We start from the raw sequence: 25,212 nt of genomic DNA on the forward strand, positions 1-25,212 counted from the left end.
CTGTCTTCACCAGTGATGTCGCAACACAAAAAATGAAGAAATTATAAAACTGTTCTTATAATTTAACGTCTTTAGACCTAGTGTTTTCCTGCCAAGGGTAGATATCTCCTTGTATAATCCAGAACTGAACAAAGTTACACCAGATGATGCTTAGGTATGGCAATACTTTACAGAACTGTATGCAAAAAAAATAATTTGACTGTGCATCTGTACTGATGGCAATAAAGAAACATTTGACCATTGAGATGAGACCCCACCAACGCTCTGTACCAGTGGAGACTTGACTCCTAACATGACCTCCTACCTCCGATGGTGCCTGCCCTGACAATTCAGCATTCAACAAGCAGAGATAGACACAAAAAGCTGGAGTAACTTAGCAGGGCAGGCAGCATCTCAAGAGAGAAGGAATGGGCGACGCTTCAGGTCGAGACCCTTCTTCAGACTAGTTAGGAAAAGGGAAATGAGAGATAAAGACAATGATGTAGAGAGATAGAGAACAATGAATGAAAGATATGCAAAAAAGTAATGATGATAAAGGAAACAGGCCATTCATTGTTAGCTGTTTGTTGAATGAAAACGAGAAGCTGGTGCGACTTGGGTGGGGGAAGGATAGAGAGAGAGGGAATGCCGGGCTTACTTGAAGTGAGAGAAATCAATATTCATCCCACTGGGCTGTAAGCTGTCCACGCGAAATATGAGACGCTATTCCTCCACTTCAAGGAGCAGAGTGGGAACGTGGATATACTCCAGCTCACCTTTCTGCCCGTGCCGACTGCTGAACTTGTCTCCAATCTCTGGACTCCTCGTCTGTCTCAACAGAATCTTTATCAAGAATGCATCTTCTGAGTTTGAAGAGATCATCACCTTCTCAATATAGGAGTCTGTGGCTCCTTTGTAGCTGTCAATGTGAGCGACAACACAATTAATATTTGCACCCTCTGGCACATCAGTCACTTCAGGAGCACACAGTTGGTACAGTCAGAGCTACACAGTGCGGACTGTAGAAACAAAGAATTACTGATGGTGGTTTACGCAAAAGGACACAAAGTGCTGGAGTAATTCAGCATGTCAGGCAGCACCTCTGGAGAATGTGGATTGGTGATGTTTCAGGTCGGGGCCCTTCCAACCCATGTTGGTTGGTGGAATCAAGGGGCTAGTGGAATCAAGGGATATGGGGAGAAGGCGGGCACGGGTTATTGATTGTGGACGATCAGCCATTATCACATTGAATGGCGGTGCTGGCTCGAAGGGTCGAATGGCCTCCTCCTGCACCTATTTTCTATGTTTCTATGCTGCATGACCCACTGAGTTATTCCAGCACTTTGTGTTCTTAATATGGTACGAAAACAGTCTCTTCAGCCCACTTTGTCCATTCTGACCATCATACACCAAACTTGGTCAGCATGGACAAGGTGATCAGAAGGGCCGTTTATCGTACTGTACAGCTCGATGATTCCATGAGAGCTCATAGGTCTAATGGGGAGCCAAGGAAGAATTATTTTACCCAGATGGTGTTGGAGTCTGGAACGTACTGCCTGAGTGAGTGGTGGAGACAGAGACTCCAACAACATTTTAGAAGCATCATCCATGATCTGACACAATCATTAGTTTTACAGCTTTAGTTTTAGAGATACATCGAGGAAACAGCCACTTCGTCCCACCGAGTCTGCACCGACCAACGATCAGCCATACTCTAGTTTTATCCTTCACAGTAGGAACAATTTACAGAAGCTAATTAACCTGCATGCTGTTGCAATGTGGAAGGAAACCAGAGCATCCAGGCGGTCACGAGGAGAATATACAAACTCCGCACAGACAGCACTCAGTCAGGATCAAACCCAGTGTCTGGTGCTGTAAATAGACACACAGCACAAAAACAGGCCCTTCAGCCCTGCTCTTCCATGCTGACCATGATGCCCCTGCTAAACTAGCCCCATTTGCTAAGGTTTGGTCTATATCTTAATTTTTTTCCTATCCATGTACCTGTCCAATCCCTGTCTATTCTGCTCATTCTCACCAATGTCTCCATGAAGCAACCCCTGTGGTGATAGTGTGGAACTACATATATACAGGTGCTCCCCAGCTTACCATGCTTCGACTTGCGATATTTCGGCTTTGCGATGGTGCAAACGGCAGCGACCCGTGGCGAGCCACAGCTCGCTTCCGGCCGCGTGATCAGGTGTATTAAATGCATTTCGACTAACAATATTCTCGGTTTGTGATGGGTTTCTCGGAACCACATCATAAGCATCCGGATTGGAGAAGGCAGTGAAGATGCAGCCATCTTGGAGCCAGGTACAGGCCAAGAACAACAAGCATGTTTGGTTTCCTTCGCTGAAGGTGACAATTCAATGGGATTTTACAATAAATGGGCCCAACGTTACCCAATGAAAATTTATTAACTGCATTTAAGCTCCACCTGCCAAGGTGAGAACTGGGGGTGTTGGTGCAGTGACAGAATCACCATGTACCAAACTCAGCCCAAGTCAAGGCCAAAGATGTAGAGCTATTTGTAGGTTAATTGTCCTTAGTAAATTGTTCCTCGTGTGTAGGCGAGTGGATGGAACATAGAACTCAGATGAACGGGTGATTGATGGTCAGCGTGATTATTATGCTGTATCGCTAAACTAAATTAAACTACACTGGCCTCACCCTTTTCTTTACATATTAAATATAGAAGATTACATTCACACCTTCATTCGCATTTTCATGCGGTATTTTTCCAGAGGTGTTCCCAGAAATTGCGGTGTGGGCGGCAGAAACCTGTGCTTTTACGTACGTGATTGGGACGTCACGGAACTGTGGCTGCTGGGACTGGGGCGTGCCCTCCAGCGGCGTTTGTGTCACCGTCGGCATCGACTTGTTCACCAGCACTTGCCGGTTTTCCACTTTCTCCCCTAAACAAATACAACAATGTAATGCAGTCATTCTCATCAGGAATTAGGCAGTGCAACAGCACGAGGGTGAAATTCATCCACAACTGACAATTTGCAAAGTAACCCGCAGTAAGATATTGCAAAGAACATATTGCCAATCTTAAAAGGACACAAATTGTTGGAGTAACTCAGTGGGTCAGGTAGCGTCTCTGGAGAACATGGATAGATGACGTTTCGGTTTGGGATCGAAGGGATTAAAAGTACCATTAGCAAATTTGCAGATGATACTAAGCTGGGGGGTAGTGTGAATTGTGAGGAAGATGCCATAAGGCCGCAGGGTGACTTGGACAGGTTGTGTGAGTGGGCGGATACATGGCAGATGCAGTTTAATGTACATAAGTGTGAGGTTATTCACTTTGGAAGTAAGAATAGAAAGGCAGATTATTATCTGAATGGTGTCAAGTTAGGAGGAGGGGGAGTTCAACGAGATCTGGGTGTCCTAGTGCATCAGTCAATGAAAGGAAGCATGCAGGTACAGCAGGCAGTGAAGAAAGCCAATGGAATGTTGGCCTTCATAACAAGAGGAGTTGAGTATAGGAGCAAAGAGGTCCTTCTACAGTTGTACCGGGCCCTGGTGAGACCGCACCTGGAGTACTGTGTGCAGTTTTGGTCTCCAAATTTGAGGAAGGATATTCTTGCTATGGAGGGCGTGCAGCGCAGGTTCACTAGGTTAATTCCCGGAATGGCGGGACTGTCGTATGTTGAAAGGCTGGAGCGATTGGGCTTGTATACACTGGAATTTAGAAGGATGAGGGGGGATCTTATTGAAACATATAAGATAATTAGGGGATTGGACACATTAGAGGCAGGAAACATGTTCCCAATGTTGGAGTCCAGAACAAGGGGCCACAGTTTAAGAATAAGGGGTAGGCCATTTAGAACGGAGATGAGGAAGAACTTTTTCAGTCAGAGAGTGGTGAAGGTGTGGAATTCTCTGCCTCAGAAGGCAGTGGAGGTCAGTTCGTTGGATGCTTTCAAGAGAGAGCTGGATAGAGCTCTTAAGGATAGCGGAGTGAGGGGGTATGGGGAGAAGGCAGGAACGGGGTACTGATTGAGAGTGATCAGCCATGATCGCATTGAATGGCGGTGCTGGCTCGAAGGGCTGAATGGCCTACTCCTGCACCTATTGTCTATTGTCTATTATCAGACTATTCTGAAGACGGGTCTCAATAAAAAATGTCACCCATCCATGTTCTCCACAGATGCTGCTTCACCTGCTGAGTTCCTCCAGCACTTTGTATTTTGCTGAAGATTCCAATATCTGCTATCTCCGGTGTCTCTAAGCCCAGCTTTCTTCTATACTGGACGGCCAGTCAACTGAACATTTCCACTCTAAATTCTGCCCGTATTTAGAGCTCAGGGGTATACAGCATACCATTCTAGACACTGGCAGTCTGCGGCTTGGATAGGGGAAATACGCATGAGATCACTTGTGCAGTTGAGTAAAACTAGACATAAATCCAATTAGGAATTCAGAAGCCTCTTTTTGCGAGAAGTCAGAATGAGGCTTGTGCCCCACAGGGGGAAGTTTGAGGTGGACAACAGAGGTTGATTACAGAGGAGGATAACACGTGAGTGTGTTGGTGGTGTGAGCCACAGGGTGCTGCGTGTGTCTAGTGCCCTGGTATAAATACAGATGTCGCTAGCTAGCAGCTTTTGTGAAAAAGGTAGCCGAGTGCGTAAGCCTCCCCCTGCCAGAACATAACCTCTGCATCATCAAGACTCTCGCAGCGCCTCCTCGTGGCAACACATGGTAACTGGGGCCACCTTCAGTCCCAGGCTAAACCGCGGGGATCTTGGAGGAACTCTGGCCCCCAAAGATGCGGCGTGCAGGCCCACCGGCGTGTGGACACGTCCTGACGTCCATCAACCAGGTCCCAACTACGGGTTAAATAGCACCCCGCTGCCTTGTGGGTAAGGCTCAGGAGAGCCAAAGGCACTGGAGCTGGAGTCCCTAGACACGGTCGGCTGCTCCCTCGTGCGTCCGCCTTCCAGCAACTCCTGCAACCGAGTAGCCCCAGACGTAGCAGCCACGCCGTTCCTCTGGAATCAGCCTATCTGGTCAAGAGGGGAATACAGATGCTGGGCAAGTTCGTATTCCCATTTACCTGCCCAGGCTCTGCGGCCAAATCAAATGGAGAGGACATTTCATCCTTGCTGGGCACAGTGAGATGTAACCACGGATGAAAAAGCCCCCTCTCCAAGCAGGACAACGCCAAGCCGCACCATCATCTCCCGCAGATGGACGGATGCCAGTACGACTAAACGTGAGGGGAAAAACAACAGAAAGGAATATGACAGAGTGAGATGGAGGGGTGGGTCTGGGCTCCAGGTGCCTAACACTGGCACAAGGGCATGTGTAATAGTCCTGCTTCTATCAGACACACGTGCAATGTAGGAGAACTCAAGAGCTTGTGAGCTTGGTTTGGTACAAGTGGGAGACCATCAGTGAAAGGCCATGTCACCAAAGACTATTTTCATGCGGTGCTACATGTTGCTCATTCTCCAGGCTGATCCAATGGTTCATGGACTCTTACCTGGGGAGCAAATACCATCTGCATCTAGAATTTCATGTCGCCAGATCGGCTTCCGTGTGGCCGCATCGAGCATTGGACCCATGACCTTGTCGAATGTTTGGTTGGTATAGCGCTTAAGGGTACACTTTGCATTTTTGTACACAAGACATCTTCCAAAACCTTGGAGAAAAGGGAAAGGATAATTGAACAAATGACCACAGCTGAACATTTCTGAAACAACCGGCCGGTTTCTGAAGACAAGTGCAATTCTCCTTGATGTTTATTGCAGATCTTGCCAGGGTGCTGTTGGTTGCTATACCACTGACAGACAGGAATGGCAGAGAGACGTGGTATCTATCCATTTTCTCTAAAGTTGCTGCCTGACCTGAGTTACTCCAGCATTTTATGTCTTTCCTTGGTAAACCAGCATCTGCAGTTCCTTGCGTGGGATCTTGCTGTGTGTAAACAAGTAGTTGTGTTTGTACAATGTGATTTATTTCAAGAGGACTAGCATTTATTTCAAAAGGACTAGAATACAAAACAAGTATGTAATGCTGAAGCTTTATAAGGTGCTGGTCAGACCGCATTTGGAGTATTGTGAGCAATTTTGGGCCCCCTATCTGAGGAAGGATGTGCCGGCACTGGAGACGGTCCAGAGGAGATTTATGAGAATGATCCCAGGAATGAGTGGGTTAAAATATGATGAAGGTTTGATGGCACTGGGCCTCTATTTGTTGGAGTTTAGAAGGATGAGGGGGATCCTCATTGAAACTTAACGAATAGTGAAAAGCCTGAATAGAGTGGATGTGGAAAAGATGTTTCTAGTGGGAGAATCTAGGACCGGACGTCATACCCTCAGAATTAAAGGATGTTTCTTTAGGAAGGAGGAGGAATTTCTTTAGTCAGAGGGTGGTGAATCTGTTGAATTCATTGCCACAGAAGGCTGTTGAGTCCAAGTCAATGGATATTTTTAAGGCAGAAATATAGATTCATGATTAGTAATGGTGTCAGGGGTTATGGGGAGAAGGCAGGAGAATGGGGTTATGAGGGAAAGATAAATCAGCCATGATTGAAGGGCAGAGTAGTCTTGATGTGCCAAATGGCCAAGTTCTGCTCCTATCACTTATGATAACTACACTCGCCCCCCCCCCCTGCAGGACCTATACATCAGGAGGTGCAGATCCAGAGCCAGCAACATTATGGGGGACCCCTACCACCCCAGCAACGGACTGTTCCAGCTGCTACGGTCAGGCAAACGCCTCCGCTGTCACGCTGTGAAAACAGAGAGGATGTGAAGTAGTTTCTTCCCACAGGCCATCAGGACTGTTAACTCTCATATCACCAGGGACTAATTTAATTTACTGTATTAATTTATTTTTTGTGTTAAAATTTTTTTAATATTCTGTTTTGTAGTTTTAGCACAATCCGCAGGCGTTGCCACTTTCATTTCACTGCACATCTTGTATATATATGTGACAAATAAAGTTGACTTGACTTGAACTCATGAACTGATGCCACAACTCAAGATTGCAGTGTAAAGACCTGTGGGTCAGAATGTACACATGAGCTCTATCCTGCTCATCAAAGTCAAGCAATTCTCTAAATCTAAGTTGGAATAATGTTACTATTGAATATGATGGAGTGAAAGGTGTTAGTATTACCTCTGTCCAAAGAAGCCTTATTTAACACAAGAGCATCTTCAATATCATAACCACTGTAGCTCATCACTGCCACTGTCGCATTCTGGCCAGCTGGTAGCTTCTCAAAGTCGATCAGTTCGATGGACTTGGTCTTCACCATGGGTTTCTGAGGGTAGGCGAGAAGGTACATGAGGGTGTCGATCCTGTTGCGCTGGTTGTAGCCGATAGTACCTGCACAAACACGACAGAACAGCAGCGGTCAGTGGCCTGAACAACCCCACTGACAGGAACTGTCTCAATCAGAACCCCCAGCATGAAAATGGTGGGGCGGCACAGTGGCGCGGCGGTAGAGTTGCTGCCTTATAGCGCCAGTGACTGACTATGGGCGCTGCCTGTACGGAGTTTGTTCGTTCTCCCTGTGACTGTGTGGGTTTTCTCCGGGTGCTCCGGCTTTCTTCTGAATGCAATAATCTGAACAAGGAAGTAATTCAGCTCTGGGGAAGAGTATGGGAGGGAGAGAGATTGGAGAGCTGCTTTAAAGAGACAGTGTGGACATTACGGCCACATGGGAACTGATCGTACTGCTTCCAGTCTGCAGCGGTTGCCCTTTCCCGTGCCACCCCACCGCCCTGTAAACCTTCAGGGCAGTGGGGTCTGAAACTTATTTTGGAAGTTGCAACAGAATCTACTTTAAACAGGTTGATCCCCGTTGATGAAAGTTTACTCCAGATTACAGAAACTTGCTGCATCAAAAAACATTCTCTACGTTGGCCCTCTGGGTCTTTGTCAATCAGATTCGCACGTTCCCCAGCAAATCCCAGCACTATTCTAAATACCCAATTAAATCTCCTTTTAATCTTGTCTGTTCCACGGAGAACAGCCCAGCTTCTCCTTTCTCTCAACAAAACCGAGGTCCCTCCTTCCTGGTGCCACACCAGTAAATCTTAGCTTGCGCTGAGTTAGTCAGCCAACACTCAACACAGTCCCAGTTACATCTAACTCGTTTATATTCAACAAAGGCCACACATTGTAATGATGGTGCCATTAATCATAGCCGCGCATTCATCCCGCTCAACATTTACATCCAGGTTTTGACAGTAGCCCCTCATTCTAACGTCAGGAGTGACGACAGGGGCACTGTATCCAGGGAGCTGATTGTACAAGCCCAGGGTCTGGGCAGCTGAATACACCAGCCACACAGCAAAACAGACAATGAATTGCAAATGACACTCCAAAACAAAAACACAAAAAAGCTTCACACACAAAACCAACAAAGAGGCTCTGCATATATATCGATCTGCCGTTCACTATGCACTGACTCTACTTAACTGTGTGTGGCAACAGACTGTTCACTTTGAAAACGATGTCAAATGGGTACAAACACAGCAAGCAATTAGTAGGAGGCTTTAGTGCCGGTCTCACTCCACTGACCCACCGCCAGAAAAGAAGGTTTGCAGAAAAACTCCACCAGCCCTCAGCGATGCAACGCACAATCCCCAGGTTACAGCTCGGGCGGAGGCTATTTGGCCCCTTGGATCTGTGCTTGTCCACAGGAGCTCTCTCGGCACTGCTGGTCAAATTCTGGTCCATGCCCCCCTCAGTGATGCTGTGGCCTCTTCCCCAGCGGCACTCGGACAACCAAGGTCCTCACGATGGAATTCTGACTTTATACAAACTTCTCCAGGCATTTTTAAACTCATTTCAAGCTAGTGATAATGACCATAAATATATTTCACGGTATTCATTAACGGGCCTGTGCAAGCTGCAGCAAATAAGAATGTTATTGTCATGTTCCTGTTGCGTATGACAATAAAACACTGACTCTTGGCGAGACAGGACGCAGCTGATACTGGAAACTTGAGCGAAACACGAAGCGCTGGAGAGACTCAGTGGGTCAGGCAGCATCTGTGGAGGGAATGGACAGACCACCTTTCGGGTTGGAATCCAATCCAAAAAGTCATCCGTCTATTCCTTCCACAGATTCTGCCTGACCTGGTGAGTTCCTCCAGCACTTTGCGTTTTACTCTTGACTGTATTACAGTAGATAGTCCATTAGTTTATTAAGGGAAGGATGTTAGGATGAGCATTTAAGCTTGCAAATGCAGAAGATTGCAGAGATATAGCATCATAGTTATAGAGCTGTGCAGCTCAGAATCAGGCCCATGTGCCCACTTTGTCCACGTCCACCCACTTTGTCCAAATGTCTTTTAAAAGTCATAATTGTATCCACATCTGTAACTTCCCCTGGCAGCTCATTCCAGATATGGACGACCCTGTTGGGCGAGAAAGTTGCTCCTGAGGTCCCTCTTAAATCTCTCTCCTCACCTTGAGAATCCTCTATTTTTGGGAAAAGACTGTGAGCGTTCACTTTGTCCGTGCTCCTCATGATCTTGTACACCTCTATAAGGTCACCCCTCAGCCTCCCATGCTCCAAGTCCCAGCCTATCTAACCTGTCCCTGTAACTCAAGCCCGCACGCCCAGGTAACATCCTGGTGAATCTCATCCTCACTCCTCCCAACAATGACAGCTGAAACATAGCAACATATTCAATGCAGTGGGCACAAATTGTTTGGTTTAGTTCCCTGTTTGTCCTTTCACAGAAGAGAGGCAATAACTTTTCTGTTTGGCCAGCAACTCTTACCCATGGCCTGTTTGCCCATGGCGCACTGGTAGGTGTTCCTTGGAGACTGGTTGTGGTGAGGGTAGGGGATGAGACCAGCACACACCCCGAGCAGTGTAAATGGTTCAATCTCCAGGTGGGTCGTTAACCTGTAATGGAGGACAGAACAAATCACATCCTTTAGCCATGAAACGTACTGCCAAAAACTTGCATTGGACATATTAATTGTTTTCTCTGGAGCGCTGGAGGCTAAGGGGAGATCTGATAGAAGTCTCTAACATAATGAGCGGCACAGATAGGTTTGACAGTCAGAGTCAAGGGGCTCCTGAGGTTGGAGGCCCTGTTCCTTCTGCTAACATAGAACACTAGAGCACAAGGACAGGCCCTTCAGCCCACAATGTCTGTCCTGAACATGTTGCCAAGCCCAACACTTCTCTACTGGTACATGACCTATATCCCTCCATTCCCTGCTAATCCACGTGCCCCTCCAAAAGTCTTTTAAATGCCGTTATGGTATCTACCTTCTCCACCATCTCCAGCAGCGTGTTCCAGACACCCGCCACCCTCTGTGTAAAAAAAAGCTTGCTCTGTACATCTCCTTTAAACCTTGCCCCCCTTCACTTAAAGCTATGCCCTCCAGTCTTGGAAATTCAGACGTTATCATCTAGTAAGGATCTTTTATTTTATATTACATTTTGCATCTGCGCGGGATTAATAAACTGCACGCTAAAATGAATGATTTGGTGCAAAATCGTTCCATCAGTCCCATCACTTCACTCACTTGAAGATCATGTGCTCATAGAGTGCAATGTAGCAGTCATTTTCTTCATTGACATCCAAGTACTCCACCAGCCCCTCGTGTAAGAAATCTTCAAATGATCTGCTCATAAACCACAACAGAAGTCAAGCAATCATCACCTAGTTACAACGGCAGGACTTTACGATACTTTTTCATTGTAGAACGTTGCTAAAATGCTGTTAAGCCCCACATCGTGTTAAGCACTATCACAGAGTCAGCAAAAATATACCCTTGGATGTTAAACGGATAGAGATTACCTGTATCCCTGAGAGAGTTCGTCTATGTGCTTGTTTGTCACAGCTGGTTTTCCACTCCTCACAATGATGTACGGTCTATACAGATTAATCAAATATTTTCCATCAGGGAGGTCAAAAAAAGGAAAGCCACAATTCTACAGTACAACCAATAATTTTATCCAGTGTAATGTCAGCAAATTATCTGTTCTGTTCCACCCCATATCAGACCCAATCCACTATTGATCCAGTAATCAGTATTGGACCATTGAGTGTTGGCTATTAAGAGAGGCTGGACAAACGTGGATTGTTTTCTCTGGAGCGTCAGAGGTTGAGGGGAGACCTGATAAAAGTATATAAAATGATGAGAGGCATAGATAGGATAGTCAGCCAGAACCAGGGACCATAGCTTTAAGGTGAGAGGGGGAAGTTTAAAGACTACTTACGGGGCAAGTTTTTTAACCTAACAAATGTAAATGCCTGGATCACATCGTCAGGGTGGGGGAGGTGATGGGAACAGATACAATAGTGGCATTGAATTGGCCTGTAGACAGGCACATGAACAGGCAGGGAATGGATAGAAATGCACCGTGCAGACTGAAGGGATTAGTTTAATTTGGCATCATGTTCGGTACAGATAACATGGGCCAAACGGCCTGTTCCTGTGCTGCACTGTTCTGTAGCAAATGCAAGTTACATTCTTCTGCAAAATGAATCCTTGGACAGACATGTAGAACACAGAGGAGACTGGTTCGCAACTGTTCTAAACCAGTTGGCTGACTGTATCCACCGCTGCTGCCAAACGTCTATTGACGATGAGCAAAAAAAGAAACTGCAATGTTGCACATTTGAAATAAGGCAGAAAATGCTGGCGGTACTCAGCAGGTCAGGCAGCACCTGCGAAGAAAGACACAGAATTAACACTTCAGTTGGACGGTCTTGCGTGGGATGCAGTTCCCAACCTGAAACATTAACTCAGTTTCTCTCTCCATAGATGTTGTTGGACCTGTTGAGTATTTTCAACATTTCCATTTATATTCCCGTTACCAGATGCCTGGTCCCTGGTCCCACTATCTGCCAGAGGTGCTAATGTGCCAGAGGTTCTGCCAGAGGTGCTAATGTGCACTGCATCATTACATTTAGAGAGCCGCAGTTCCATTGCCAATTTTTAAATCTTAAAAATACTAATTTTTAATATATGTTTGCAATAATTAAATAATGGCTGTCTCTCTTTCACAACACAAGTTTACATCTTGGGCACAGTGGTAGAGTAATGCTGCCTTGCACCGCCAGAGACCTGGGTTCGATCCTTACGTCTGTACGGAGTTTGTACGTTCTCCCTGTGACCGTGGGTTTTCTCCGGGTGTTCCGGTTTCCTCCCACACTTTAAAGACGTGTAGGCTTGTAGATTAATAGATTTGGTAAAGATTGTAAAATGTCACAAGTGTGTAGGATAGTGCTGGTGTATGGGGATCGCTGTGGGCCAAAGGGCCTGTTTCCGCGCTGTATCCCTCAACTAAACCTAAACTAAATTTAATGTACAACGATAATAATCCAGAGATAGTGAGGTCCGCTGCCTGTTTCACATCAGTGTGGTCACTGATAAGGCCCATATTTGTACAGTCAATGACATTGAGATTTATTGATGTACCAGAGATCTTGCTGTTCACAGCCTCTGACGTGAACATGGACCACAGCGTACTCTACCACCATCACCAAGAGGAACCCGACAGCACAAAGGGTGGTATGTGGCATCCGATCATCAGCAGGCTGCCTGTTTATATAGCCAGCTCTAACAAAGTGCAGAAGACAAACACTAGGTAGCTGTGTATAAAAAAAACGTGCACACACTTGGTGGAGATCTAATGAGCACTTAAAAAGTTGAGCACTGTATCAGAAGAAGGCATCAAAAAGTTACAGGACAGATTGGATGAAAATAAACTCAGAAAAAGCAACAGCACAGAAAGAGATGAGTTGAAATGTATCTCAGCAACAAAAAACCGAATCAGCAAAAGGTGTTCACGATGCATTCCTTTCACACGACAACTGGACAATGAAGAGATCTTCACCACGTTAGCATTTCTTCATTTAAAAATCAGTAAATATTTGAACTCTGAGAAACCGAATGCTATAACTGTCTTTTCATTGTATTGGAAAGATGACATAAGCTTGAGCTTATTGTTTACTAACCTCACCTCTGCAAGTGGCAAAGAATATAGTACGGTACAGCACAAGAACTGGCCCTTCGCCCCGCAATGTCCATGCTGTACACAATGCCGAGATAAACTCATCTCCTCTGCCTGCACGTGATCCTTGTCCTTCCATTCCCTGTCTATTCATGTGTCTATATAAAAACCTCTAAAATGCCACTATCGTATCTGCCAGAAGGCATAAGTAAGAGGGGAAAGATTTAATAGGAACTTGAGGGGAAAGTTTTCTACGCAGAATGTGGTGCGTATTTGGAACAAGCTGCCAGAAGAAGTGGTAAAGGCGAATAAAATTACGACGTTTTAAAGTCACTTGGACAGGTACATTTATTGGAAGTGTTGGAGGGGTAAGACCAGGAACATGCAAGTGGGTCTAGCTGTTAGGCGACTTGGTCGGCATGAAGACGTCAGGCTAAAGGAGCTGTTTCTCCGCTAAAACCTACATAAAACTTCACAATGCACAAACAACATGCTGTAAACTGGTTATTCAGTCCAATTAGTCCAATTGCTGCTCGAATCTCATCAGCAGCTGCAACTCTGCCATCTATCAGCCTAGTTTGGCTCCTCTATACCTCAGTATAATCACTAAAGGGTGGCACCGTGGTAGAGCTGCTGACTTACAGTGCACGTTCTCCCTGAGACCATGTAGGTTTTCTCCGGGTACTGCAGTTTCCTCCCACATCTCAAAGACGTGCAGGTTTGTGGGTTAACTGGCTTCTGTAAATTGTTCCTAGTGTGAACGATTGAACTGGTGTGAATGGGTGATCGATGGTTTTAAAAATTATTAATAGGTGCAGGAGGCCTATCGGCCCTTCGAGCCAGCACCGCCATTCATTATGATCATGGCTGATCGTCCACAATCAATAACCCGTGCCTGCCTTCTCCCCATATCCCTTGATTCCACTAGGCCCTTGAGCTCTAGATAACTCTCTCTTAAATCCATCCAGTGATTTGGCTTTCTGCCCTCTGTGGCAGAGAATTCCACAAATTCACAACTCTCTGGATGAAAAAGCTGCTTCTCACCTCAGTTCTAAATGGCCTCCCCTTTATTCTAAGACTGTGGCCCCTAGTTCTGGACTCCCCCAACATTGGGAACATTTTTCCTGCATCTAGCTCGTCCAGTCCTTTTATAATTTTACATGTTTCTATAAGATCCCCTCTCATCCTTCTAAACTCCTGTGAATACAAGCCTAGTCTTTTCAATCTTTCCTCATATGACAGTCCCGCCATCCCAGGGATCAATCTCGTGAACCTACGCTGCACTGCCTCAATTACAAGGATGTCCTTCCTCAAACTAGGAGACCAAAACTGTGCACAATACTCCAGATGTAGTCTTACTAGGGCCCTATACAACTGCAGAAGAACCTCTTTACTCCTATACTGAAATCCTCTCGTTATGAAGGCCAGTTAGCTTTCTTCACTACCTGCTGTACCTGCACACCAACTTTCAGTGACTGGTGTATAAGGACACCCAGGTCTCGCTGCACCTCCCCCTTACCTAACCTAACACCATTGAGATAATAATCTGCCTCCTTGTTTTTGCCACCAAAGTGGATAACCTCACATTTTTCTACATTATACTACATCTGCCCACTCACTCAACCTGTCCACGTCACCCTGCAACCTCCTAACATCCTCTTCACAGTTCAGACTGCCACCCAGCTTTGTGTCATCCGCAAACTTGCTAGTGTTGCTTCTAATTCCTTCTTCCAAATCATTAATATATATGGTAAACAGTTGAGGCCCCAACACCGAGCCTTGCGGCACTCCACTCGCCACTGCCTGCCATTCTGAAAATGACCCGTCTACTCCTACTCTTTGCTTCCTGTCTGCCAACAGGATGGTCGCCGACGGTCGGCGACGACTCGCTGGGCCGAAGGGCCTATTTGCAAGCTGTATCTCTAAACTGAACTCTCTACTCTTGACAGCTGTGTCTTTAGTTCTCTGACCCCTTAGTTCTGGAATTCCCTCCCACGACATACATATAAACCTCTCACTCTCTCTCTCTCTCTCTCTCTCTATCTCTCCAACTCTCTTCTCCTCTTCCTTTCCAGTGGATACCGAGTTCTGCACCTTGAACTACTGGAAATATGCTATTTAACTGGTTATGTACCTGCAAAGTCTGCCTCCGTCAGAGGAAATATACACACAGCGATCCGTCAGATTGGTTGAGATGGAGACAAACTCGTTGATGTATCCCGCTCGCCGCATCAGCCGGAAGGTTTTCACCAGCTTCTGATGGTCGTGGATCACACCCAAGATGTTACCTGATCAGAACAGCACGGGATGAGGGATTACAATACGAGGGCAGGTGTTAACCACATTCTGAAAACAGGTTTCCCAAAACAGAACCAAAAGAACAGAGTAAAGGAGGCCATTCTGCCACCCTATCTATGCTAGCTCTGTGCACGATTTTCCCAGTGTAGTCACACACCCCAGTTTTCTCTGCAGGCACATATCCACTTGTCTTCAGTCTGAAGAAGGGTCTCGACCCGAAACATCACCCATTCCTTCTCTCCCGAGATGCTACCTGACCTGCTGAGTTACTCCAGCATTGTGTGAATAAATCGATTTGTACCAGCATCTGCAGTTATTTTCTTATACTATATATATATGCCTTTGGAAGAGGTTCCACGGGAATCTGATTCCTTCTAATAATATGATACAGGCTTTAACAACCCTGTGTAAAAGTATTTTAGTTCACCTTTCTTTTATGACTAACTTTAAAGCTTTAATATCAAACCTCTAGCTGGATGACATTTCTTTCCTCAAAGTTTATTAAAAACGCCTGACAGTTTTGATGCGCCTTCTTTTAACCAGCACTACCCCAGGCGATCAAGGCCCATCTCATCAGGTTATAAGTGATAGGAGTAGCATTATGCCATTCGGCCCATCAATTCGACTCCATCATGGTTGCTCTGTCTCTCCCTCCTAACCCCATTCTCCTGCCTTCTCCCCATAACCCCTGACACCCGTACTAATCAAGAATCTCCCCACAAGCCCCTCACGCCAGTATCAACTCAATTATTCACTTCTGTACCCTGGTAATGGCCTTAAAATCCTCACTGGGAGGTGAAGAATGACACATCTTATTTCTCCTGGGAACATGCGCTGAATGCAAGGAGAGGTGTACGGGAACAGAGCAGTTGGAATGTTTTCCACAGATCCCTGACGGCAGATGAGGCGGTTCAAAAGACACACAGCTTCACTTTTATTAGTTGAGAGCAAGAACGCAAGAACAAGGGGGTTATGCTACAATTGTGCGCAATGTGCGCTCTGCGTATAGCTCTGAAAGTTGCAACTGCACTAGAGGGGAGAGAGAGAGAGCGAGAGAGATTTATGAGGACGTTGCCAAGGCTGGAGAATTTTAGCTATGAGTAAATATTGGTAGGAGCCTGGAAACGCCTGCTCCCATCCCATCACAGAAAGTAAGCAGACTCAGGTCTGGTTAGTACTTGGGGCGGTGGGGGAGGGGGAGGTGGGGGGGGCGGGGGGAGAGAAGGCCAAGGAATACCACATACAGAGACGTCACCTGGGGAGGAAATTGGAACCAACAGGTCACCTGCCCAAGAATCACCTGTCATGCCGAGTAAACAGTATACACAGTTATGATAAGTGCAACAATACAGTAAATACAAGTGCAAAACAGCAGAATTATGCAAAGATTGTAGAGCAAAGGAAAGAAATAACCACTGAGGTAGAGTTGAGAGTTAAGAGTACGGGGCAGAACCTCCGGAATGAGGTGTGAAAGAGGAGACATAAAGAACTACAGATGCTGAAATTGTGATTAAAAACACAAAGTGCTTAAGTAAGTCAGCACATCAAGCAGCATCTGCAGAGGGAATGGAGAGGCGACAGTCTGAAGGAGCATGCCGAGCTGAAACATCACTTATGCTTCCCTCCATAGATGCTGCTTGACCTGCTAAGTTAGTCTAGCACATTATGTTTTGCTGTATGAAAGAGATGATTAGTTCAGGAGTTTGATAGCTATGGGGAAGAAGCTGTTTCTAAATCTGGATGTCGGAGCTTTCTGGCTCCTGTTTCTTCTCCAAGAAGGTAGGAGAGAGAAAAGGGAATGGCCAGGGTGACAGCATCCTTGACGATACTTCCAGCCTTCCTGTTGCACACCATGAAGGTGGACTGGATGGGAGGAGCCTGTGATGGACTGGGCTGTGTTCACCACTCTCGGCAGGTTCAGACAGTCAGCAGCAGAGCAGTTGTTACACCAGGCTCAGATGCATCCCATCAGAATACTTTCTGCAGCACTTTTTCTTTTAAAGACTTTTAGAGATACAACATGGAAACAGGCCCTTCAGCCCACCGAGTCCGTACCGACTAGTGATCACCGCCGTACACTACACTAGGAACAATTTTCAATTTTTACCAAAGCCAATTAACCTACAAACCTGTACGTCTTTGGAATGTGGGAGGAAACCAGAGCACCCGGAGAAAACCCATGCAGTCAGTGAGAATGTACAAACTCCGTACAGACGTACCCATAGTCAGGATTGAACCCTCTAGGTTTAAGCCATGTTCTTTGAGCAAGCACACAAGCACATTGAGCTGCCCTTTGCCTTGGTGTCAGTGGGTTTTGATTTGTCAGAGTATGTGCCATCCACATTTGAAATACACTCCCAATTAGCTTCAGTATGCAGGGAGATTAGATCCCGAGCCACAGATAAACAGACCTGGGCCATCTACATCCCAACCTTCCGACATCTCCTACAACCCAACCCATACAGCAGAGAAGTAGAAGTCTGAGTACAGATTCTCAGAGATTTCACTCATCAGCCCAAATCAAAGCAGACGCAAGTCCTTACAATAAGAGGGCAATGCTCATCGATTCCTGGATGTATCAAGTGCTCTACAAAGCAAGGGTTTGCACAGTATTTTCACAACTGAATTATAAGTATTGCAGAAATGGTCAGTGCCAAATAATATATAAACCCCGCTCACCATTCAGAAACACAATGAACACGTTTGGATATGAAAGCTCCTCTCCACAAAGCAGATTTACATCTTCAACACCAAGATTGAAGGCCAGTTTAATGATCGGGCCGTCTTCCATATCTGTTGTGATGTGGGTCATCAGAGCTAAATTCTTCACCAGACCACAAGCCTAGAATGTGAATAAAATCGGTGCAATGTTAAGGACAGTTGTTGACACGTTGGAAAGGAAGGAAGGCATGGCTGTAGGATGAAGGGCAAAGTTCAAGGAAAGTTGTTTCTGTGCTAATCAAAAACTAAAGTGCTGGAAGAATGCAACGAGTCATGCGGCAACTGTGGTGAACGGGCAGATGACGTTTCGGGTCGGGACCCTTCTTCAGACTGATGGAGTCTTCTTCTAGACTGAAGAAGGGTCCTGACCTGAAATGTCACCTGTCCGCTTCCTACACAGCTGCTGCCTGGCCTGCTGAGTTCCTCCAGCACTTTGTGTTTTGCTCAAGACTCCAGCATCTTAGTTTCTTATGCCTTCACAGCCAGTTTCGGATGTTTAGAGGGTTCCTGTCAGATATGATGGCCAGAGGCAACAAGGTGAGGAGAATTACACTGCAAGTTGAGGCATGGACTGCGCTGCCTTGCAACAATGGAAGAAGATGATTCAACAGTAACGTTCAAAAGGCCCTCCAACACTGAAACACTCATTTGGAAGTTACCCACCTGCTTGCAGAACTTCCTCCCGTTGGGACAGTTCCATAAATACATGAGAAACATGACGTACCAGGGATTGATTGATGAGGGCAGATGAAGAAGGGTGAAATGAGGTTCACATGGAACATCAAGCGTGCTGAATCAGACTGAAGAAGGGTCCCAACCTAAAATATCACCCGTCCATGCTCTCCAGAATGGCTGCCTGACCTGCTGAGTTACTCCAGCACTTACTACCTTTTTTGACAATTAAATACTCTTGATGCTTATGTTGCAATAACAACAGCAGCAATGGCATTCTGCAATGACCACGATAAAGTAATCCAGGTTGTCAAAGTGAGCGTACCTCTCCCTCAGGAGTGTCCGATGGGCACAGCATTCCCCACTGTGAGGGCTGCAGCGACCTGGGACCGCTCACTTTCCTGGTCTTTTCAAACTGTGAGGAGATCCTGGTCATCATTCCCAGAGCGGCAATGTAGGACAAGCGGGACAACACCTGCGTCACACCCTGGCGGTCCATTTTGAATCGTTTGAGAGACCAGTTGCCCTGGAACAAATGAAAGCGAGAAGGTTTCGAGTACACGGGGATTCCGAGACACAATTCTCCAAGATTAGGCACGTTGAAATGGCTGGGAACTCTGACCGATAACTGTACTTTAACAAGATCGTGATGCTGTTTCAAGGGCAGCGTTTATTGCCCCCTCTTTGGCAATTCGTGGAATGCATCCTCCTCTGAGGGATTGTGGCTCCCTCTTCACCACAAACACACTGAAACAAGGTCAAGAATTAAAGCAAAACTTCAGCGCAGTCGCCGAGGAAGCAGGGAGAGTGCAGAGTGCTTACGGTTGAGATGGCGTTAACCATGCCGTTGGTGATCTGGTCCTGCCGCATGTGCTTGACAATGTCAAACTGGGCTGCTCGCTGCTTGGGGATGATCTGATCTGAAATCTTCTTCAACTCAGAATTGAACTTCTTGAATAAATCTTCAAAGAGCAGTGAGAGGAGCTGTTGAAACAGAGAGAGGGAAATAAAAGCGGGGCTGCCGTTAACAGGCGGAGAAGGGAGGACAATCCACCATATCATTCGTATCAGGTTACACCTCGAGTCTCAATAAATCTGGGGACAAATTAATTCATTTGACAACAGCTCATCAGTGGCATTTAGCACCCTCGATAAACAATTACACATTTAAGGGAGAAATTAGCTTCCTGATTATGCCATCATGGATTAATTTAATGTCAGGGAATTCTAATTAGGTACCTTGAGATCCCTATGAAGGCATATGATTGCCAATTCTTCTTTTGCATAAACTAGTTGTGAAATTAAAGGTAGCAGGGCAGATTTAATTACATTGTCAGAGTGGGTAGGATTAGACAATCTCCAAAGCCAATGCGTTATTCTGTTGTCTCTAGGGAAATCCTTTGCTTTCCAGGGAGCCCAGTATTTGGGACCGTTCCATATCTCTCACCAACAAAGCGAGCAGCATTAGGGACAAAAAGCTGACAACAAAGAATAGGGAAATGCAGAGGAAATAATGAACACATTAAAAACACAGAAAATTAAGGTGAAAGATTAAGCCGGAAAATTGGCAGGTTTTGCAAACACCTCCTTTGGCTCGAGGCCTGCTAAATCTCTAGTGGTTACAGCTTAAGACTGGGCATTGGAACAGGACAGGCTGTGAGCCACGACACTCTTATCTACAAGCCAACGAAGACTTAGCTTCCTCCAGTCCCATGCGGTGTGGAATTAAAACCCATTGTCTCCACAATTTTTGAACACAGCATCCTTTGTTTCAGCACATTTCCAATACAGGAGTTATACCCTACTCTTTGGACCATCCACTTTACAGTCACAACTTCATTTTCTCAATTACATAGGAGAACAGTGGTGACAATCTAACTTCAAAACCATTGCGTTAAATTTTCTACAAGGGTCAATATTCGGGAGGTCATTCAGAAACATAGACCGCGATATAAAGAGTAAATTTTGTGGTCCTTTTTACAACCAAAGAGGCCTCTGTATCTCCACCAGCCTGTTAACATTGGATTTCCATTGCAGGCAACGCTCACCATGGGTTACAGCTCGCAGTACCTTTGGTCTCACCGCTCCAACAGACCAATTGGTCCATCACCTACCTGCACCAGTACATGGTGCACAATTCTTAACAGATTATGCAAACTATGAAGAGCAAGGTATTTATTATTTTAAGAGCAGAGGACGTGCACAGTAAATAGTCGAACGTGGAGAATGTTGCAGAACAGAGATTTCTGGGAGCACAGGTGCACAGTTCTTTGATAGTGGCTTGTCAGGGAGGTGAAGAAGGCAATTGGCACGCTTGCCTTCATTGGGAAGGGTATTGAGTACAAACGTTGGCACACCATAATACAGCTGTACATGTTGTTGGTGAGATGATACTTGTAATATTGTGGGCAGATCTGGTCGCCCAGCAATAGGAAGGAGGTCATTAAGTGTAGGAAGGAACTGCGGATGCTGGTTTAAACCGAAGATAGACACAAAATGCTGGAGTAACTCAGTGGGACAGGCAGCATCTCTGGAGTGAAGGAATGGGTGACTTTCCAGTTCGAGACCCTTCTTCAGACGCCAGTTTCACAGGGACCCAGGTTCAATCCAGACTACGGGTGCTGTGTGGAGTTTGCACATTCTCCCTGTGACTGCGTGGGTTTCCTCTGGGTGCTCCCATTTCCTCCCACATACCAAAGATGTGCAGGTTAGTAGGTTAATTGGCCACTAGTATGTATGTTGTCCCTGGTATGTATGATGGGATTGCATAGAACTAGTGTTGAGGTGATCGATGGTCGGCATGGACTGAGGGCTTGTTTCCATGTTGTATCACCAAACTCAGACTCTATATCAAACACAAACTGGAAAATGGCCATGGGAGGTTGAGGATAGGTTGAGGATGTTGAGCTTACCTGACCAGCCAGCTCCAGCCGCTTGTTACCATAGTAATCCCTGTCATCTACTTTGTTGGCTCCTTGAGCTAAGATCACCCTCCGAACCATCACCGCTGTGTAGATACACTTGGCACGGAAATTGAATTCTTTGACCTGCAGGTAGAGAACAAGCATTCATTTTTGGCTGGTTGTGTCCGTCTTGGAACAAGTCCCCCAATTAGCCCCACAGCGTAAAATTCTAAAAGACGGTTCAAAAATATAAAACATTTAGTGTAACAATATAAGTTGATAAAAATGAAATCCATGGTAGTGCAAGACGTGGGCCACAGGTTTCCAGTGCTCAGGTAGGATTAGGGTTGTGTGGGTCAATTCAAGAACAATGATGGTTATAGGAAAGCAGCTGCTCCTGAACCTGGTGGTTTGGGACTTCAGGCTTCTGTACCTCCTGCCCGAGGTTAGCAGTGAGAAGAGAGCACAGCCCGGATGGCAGGGATCCTTGATGATAGATGCCGCATTCCTGAAGCAGCGCCTGATGCTTTTGATGGGAGGGAGAGCTGTGCCCGTGATGGACCGAGCTGTCCACCACTTTCTGCAGCCTCTTGCGTCCCTGTGCATTGCAATTGCTGCACCAGACTGTTATGCAACCAGACAGGATGCTTTCTAATTGAGATACAAAGTGCTGGAGTAACTCAGTTGGTCAGGCAGCATCTCTGGAGAAGAAGGATAGGTGATGTTTTGGGTCGGGACCCTTCTTCAGACACTTTAAACTTGGTAGAGTCGAGCAAGGCTTCTTTGTGATTACATCCATGTGCTGGGCCCCACTCAATACCTGAGCACCACTCAATGCACAGCACTAACATACACCAAGCCATCAGTAAAATTCATTCCCGGTCACTCCCTCGCTCCCCTCGCCCATCAGACAAGAGGTACAGAAGTGTGAAAACGCACAGCTCCAGATTCAGGAGCAGTTTCTTCCCAGCTGTCATCAGGCAACTGAGCCATTCTATCAATGACTGGAGAGCGGTCTTGACCTCCCATCTACCTCATTGGAGACCCTTGGACTATCTATAATCGGATTTTACTGGACTTTAACTTGCATCAAAGGGTATTCCCTTTAACCTGCATCTGTACACTGTGCAAGCTGACTGGAAAGCACGCCACAAAAAGCTTTTCACTGTACCTCAGTACACATGACAATAAACTAAATTAACCTGCACCGAGCCACCAGTAAAATTCTGCAGAACTGCTGATAAAACGGGATGAAAATATGCTCGGTGTTTGCACAGGAAACGTACTACCACTGTTTTTTATCTGTGTGGGGAAAGGAAGCGTTGATCTGATGCACCACAAGGTTTACTTTTCATTCTGGGTTTACACGTACCCCACTGCCAGTAACATGGATGCTGTGTGAATGTGCAAACAGATATACTGTACCGTCAATGGGTCACAAAAGAGCTGACTCACTGCTCAAGTCCACGTAAGATTCTGAAATCTTTGTCATTCACAATGAGGTCTAAAGAAAAATAGGTCACTTTGTGTAGACGTCAGACAGCGGGCACTGAATTTCTGCCAGCACAATCTTCTCTTCATCGTACAACTCTAGACCACACTTTGTGAAAGGCAAGTTCCTGAAGCCAACCCGACAACGTGGCAGATCACAAATGTTCCACAGCTACCGAGGATAACAGTGAAGGCCTTTCAAAGGAAAGGAGGCAGCTCCCAGTACAAGCTTTATATTTCGACAGAAATATGGTTGGAGGGGGAAGATACATTTAAGGAAGGAATTCCAGGCTCTGGCCTTGTTAGGAGAAGAAACTGCAGTCGCAGAAGCAGCCTGGAATCAGAGAGCACCACGAGGGCATGACTGGACCTGGAGCCAGTGTTGGTCAGAGCGGTCAAGGGTGAGAGGTGAGCGAGGCTTGGCGCCGGTCTGGACAAGCACAAGAGTTCTGAGTACCACACGTTTAGGAAGAGCGGGTGCCCAGACTGGCCAAATCCACAAAGTGCTGGAGAAAGACACAAAATGCTGGAGGAGCTCAGCGTGTCAGGCAGCATCTGTGGTGGGGGGAATGGACGGACAATTTTTGGGTTGGGACCCTTCTTCCGGACAGGATGTAAATCTGGAAAGAGGGATAGGGTGGCAGGGGACAGGGGAAAGAGGGATTCAGAGGGTTCCAGAGACAATAATCCAAGTCTGTGCAACCTCTCCCCGTAGCTAATACCCCGTCTGTGCAACCTCTCCCCATAGCTAATAAGGGAATGGCATGGATAGGAGGAGGTTAGATGGGCTGAACCACCTCAACAGAGCCCAAGGTCTAACTTGCCTGAACATGTTAACTGTTTTACACACATCATATGGAAACGTGTTTAAACAGGGAGATTGCTGAAGACTCGGCACAGACTAAGACACCATTGTTTCCGGGAAGTGTAAGGTAATATTAAATACTTTGAAAGGATTGAATAGAAAGTTATTGCTTTCTTTTCATGGTCATGGCTTGGTGCAGGGAGTTTTTTTAAAAAACTGGTTAACTAGATTCTGGTGTTGGTTGGTGAAAGAATGGGTTACTATGGGGACACCAGTTGCACTGCGGAATTGTCCGCAATGTGCAGGAACAACAGCTGCAGGACTTTAAACATGGAAACTCCTTTGTTCAACTTGTACAAGGAAATAAAATAGCCCAATTAAAAAAAACATGGCATGTGCTGACCAGTGTAACCGTTTATAATAGGGAGATGAAAATATGGAAATATTTACTCAGAAGGAATGTCACAAGAGAGGAGCAAAAGTGGAAGCTGGAGATTAAGATAAGGCTGTCAGACTGTCTGAAAGGAAGGGTGAGGATTATCAGCACCTCTTTAGATAATTATTAGAAAGCAGATTTATCAAGTGGATTGTAAGGATTCTACGTGTCGGAAAGAACTGCAGATGCTGGTTTAAATCGAAGGTCGACATAAAATGCTGGAGTAACTCAGCAGGTCTGAGTTAGGCAGCATCTCTGGAGAGAAGGAATGGGTGACGTTTCGGGTCGAGACCCTTCTTCAGACCCACATGGGGAAGGGCCGGCAATCTCTTCTGCAAGTTTAAGACATGTCACACTTTTCTTCTCAAGGAGCCGCAAACGTCTGTACGGAGTTTGTACGTCCTCCCTGTGACCGCGTGGGTTTCCTCCGGGTGCTCCGGTTTCCTCCCACATTCCAAAAGACGTACAGATCTGCAGGTTAATTTGGCTTCGGTAAAATTGTAAATTGTCCCTAGTGTGTAGGATAGTGCTAGTGTGCGCGGATTGCTGGTCGGCACAGAGTCGGTATCTCTAAAGTCTAAAGAAGCCCATCCGATTTTGATTAATCTTCCTCATTGGCTATTACTTCACAATTCCAATTTTTTCCTTGCAATTCATATTGGGTTCCTCAGTGCCTCTGATAGAACAAATACAATTAGGAGAGGCACAGGTCGGGTAGACAGTCAGAACCCGTGTCCTGGGACAGAAATATCAAGCCAGCATCTGCAGTTCCTTCTTACACAGATGTGAAAGTGGTGTTTGGAGTCATAGTGTCATACAGCATGGAAACAGCCCCTTTGGCCTAACTTGCCCACACTGACCAACATGTCCCATCCACACTAGTCCCACCTGCCTGCGTTTGGCTCATATCCCTACAAACCTGTCTTGTCCATGTACCTGTCTAATTGTTTCTTAA

General features: G+C 46.1%; 1 protein-coding gene across 1 annotated transcript in view; it reads right to left on the reverse strand.

Moving 5' to 3' along the window:
- The window catches only part of polr3b (polymerase (RNA) III (DNA directed) polypeptide B), a 55,974-nt gene that overhangs the window by 10,343 nt on the left and 20,419 nt on the right, over positions 1 to 25,212 (reverse strand). Inside the window, exons 12-23 of the mRNA XM_078417094.1 lie at positions 21,535 to 21,669; positions 19,445 to 19,606; positions 18,948 to 19,148; positions 17,909 to 18,071; positions 15,066 to 15,219; positions 10,770 to 10,844; positions 10,495 to 10,593; positions 9,735 to 9,862; positions 7,114 to 7,323; positions 5,474 to 5,632; positions 2,780 to 2,897; positions 756 to 898 (exon numbers count right to left, since the gene is read on the reverse strand). Coding sequence (XP_078273220.1) covers positions 756 to 898; positions 2,780 to 2,897; positions 5,474 to 5,632; positions 7,114 to 7,323; positions 9,735 to 9,862; positions 10,495 to 10,593; positions 10,770 to 10,844; positions 15,066 to 15,219; positions 17,909 to 18,071; positions 18,948 to 19,148; positions 19,445 to 19,606; positions 21,535 to 21,669 — 1,747 coding nt within the window. The remainder of the gene's footprint in view (positions 1 to 755; positions 899 to 2,779; positions 2,898 to 5,473; positions 5,633 to 7,113; positions 7,324 to 9,734; positions 9,863 to 10,494; positions 10,594 to 10,769; positions 10,845 to 15,065; positions 15,220 to 17,908; positions 18,072 to 18,947; positions 19,149 to 19,444; positions 19,607 to 21,534; positions 21,670 to 25,212) is intronic.

This window comes from Rhinoraja longicauda, chromosome 20 (genome assembly GCF_053455715.1).
Source record: "Rhinoraja longicauda isolate Sanriku21f chromosome 20, sRhiLon1.1, whole genome shotgun sequence".
In the NCBI taxonomy this organism is placed as follows: domain Eukaryota; kingdom Metazoa; phylum Chordata; class Chondrichthyes; order Rajiformes; family Arhynchobatidae; genus Rhinoraja; species Rhinoraja longicauda.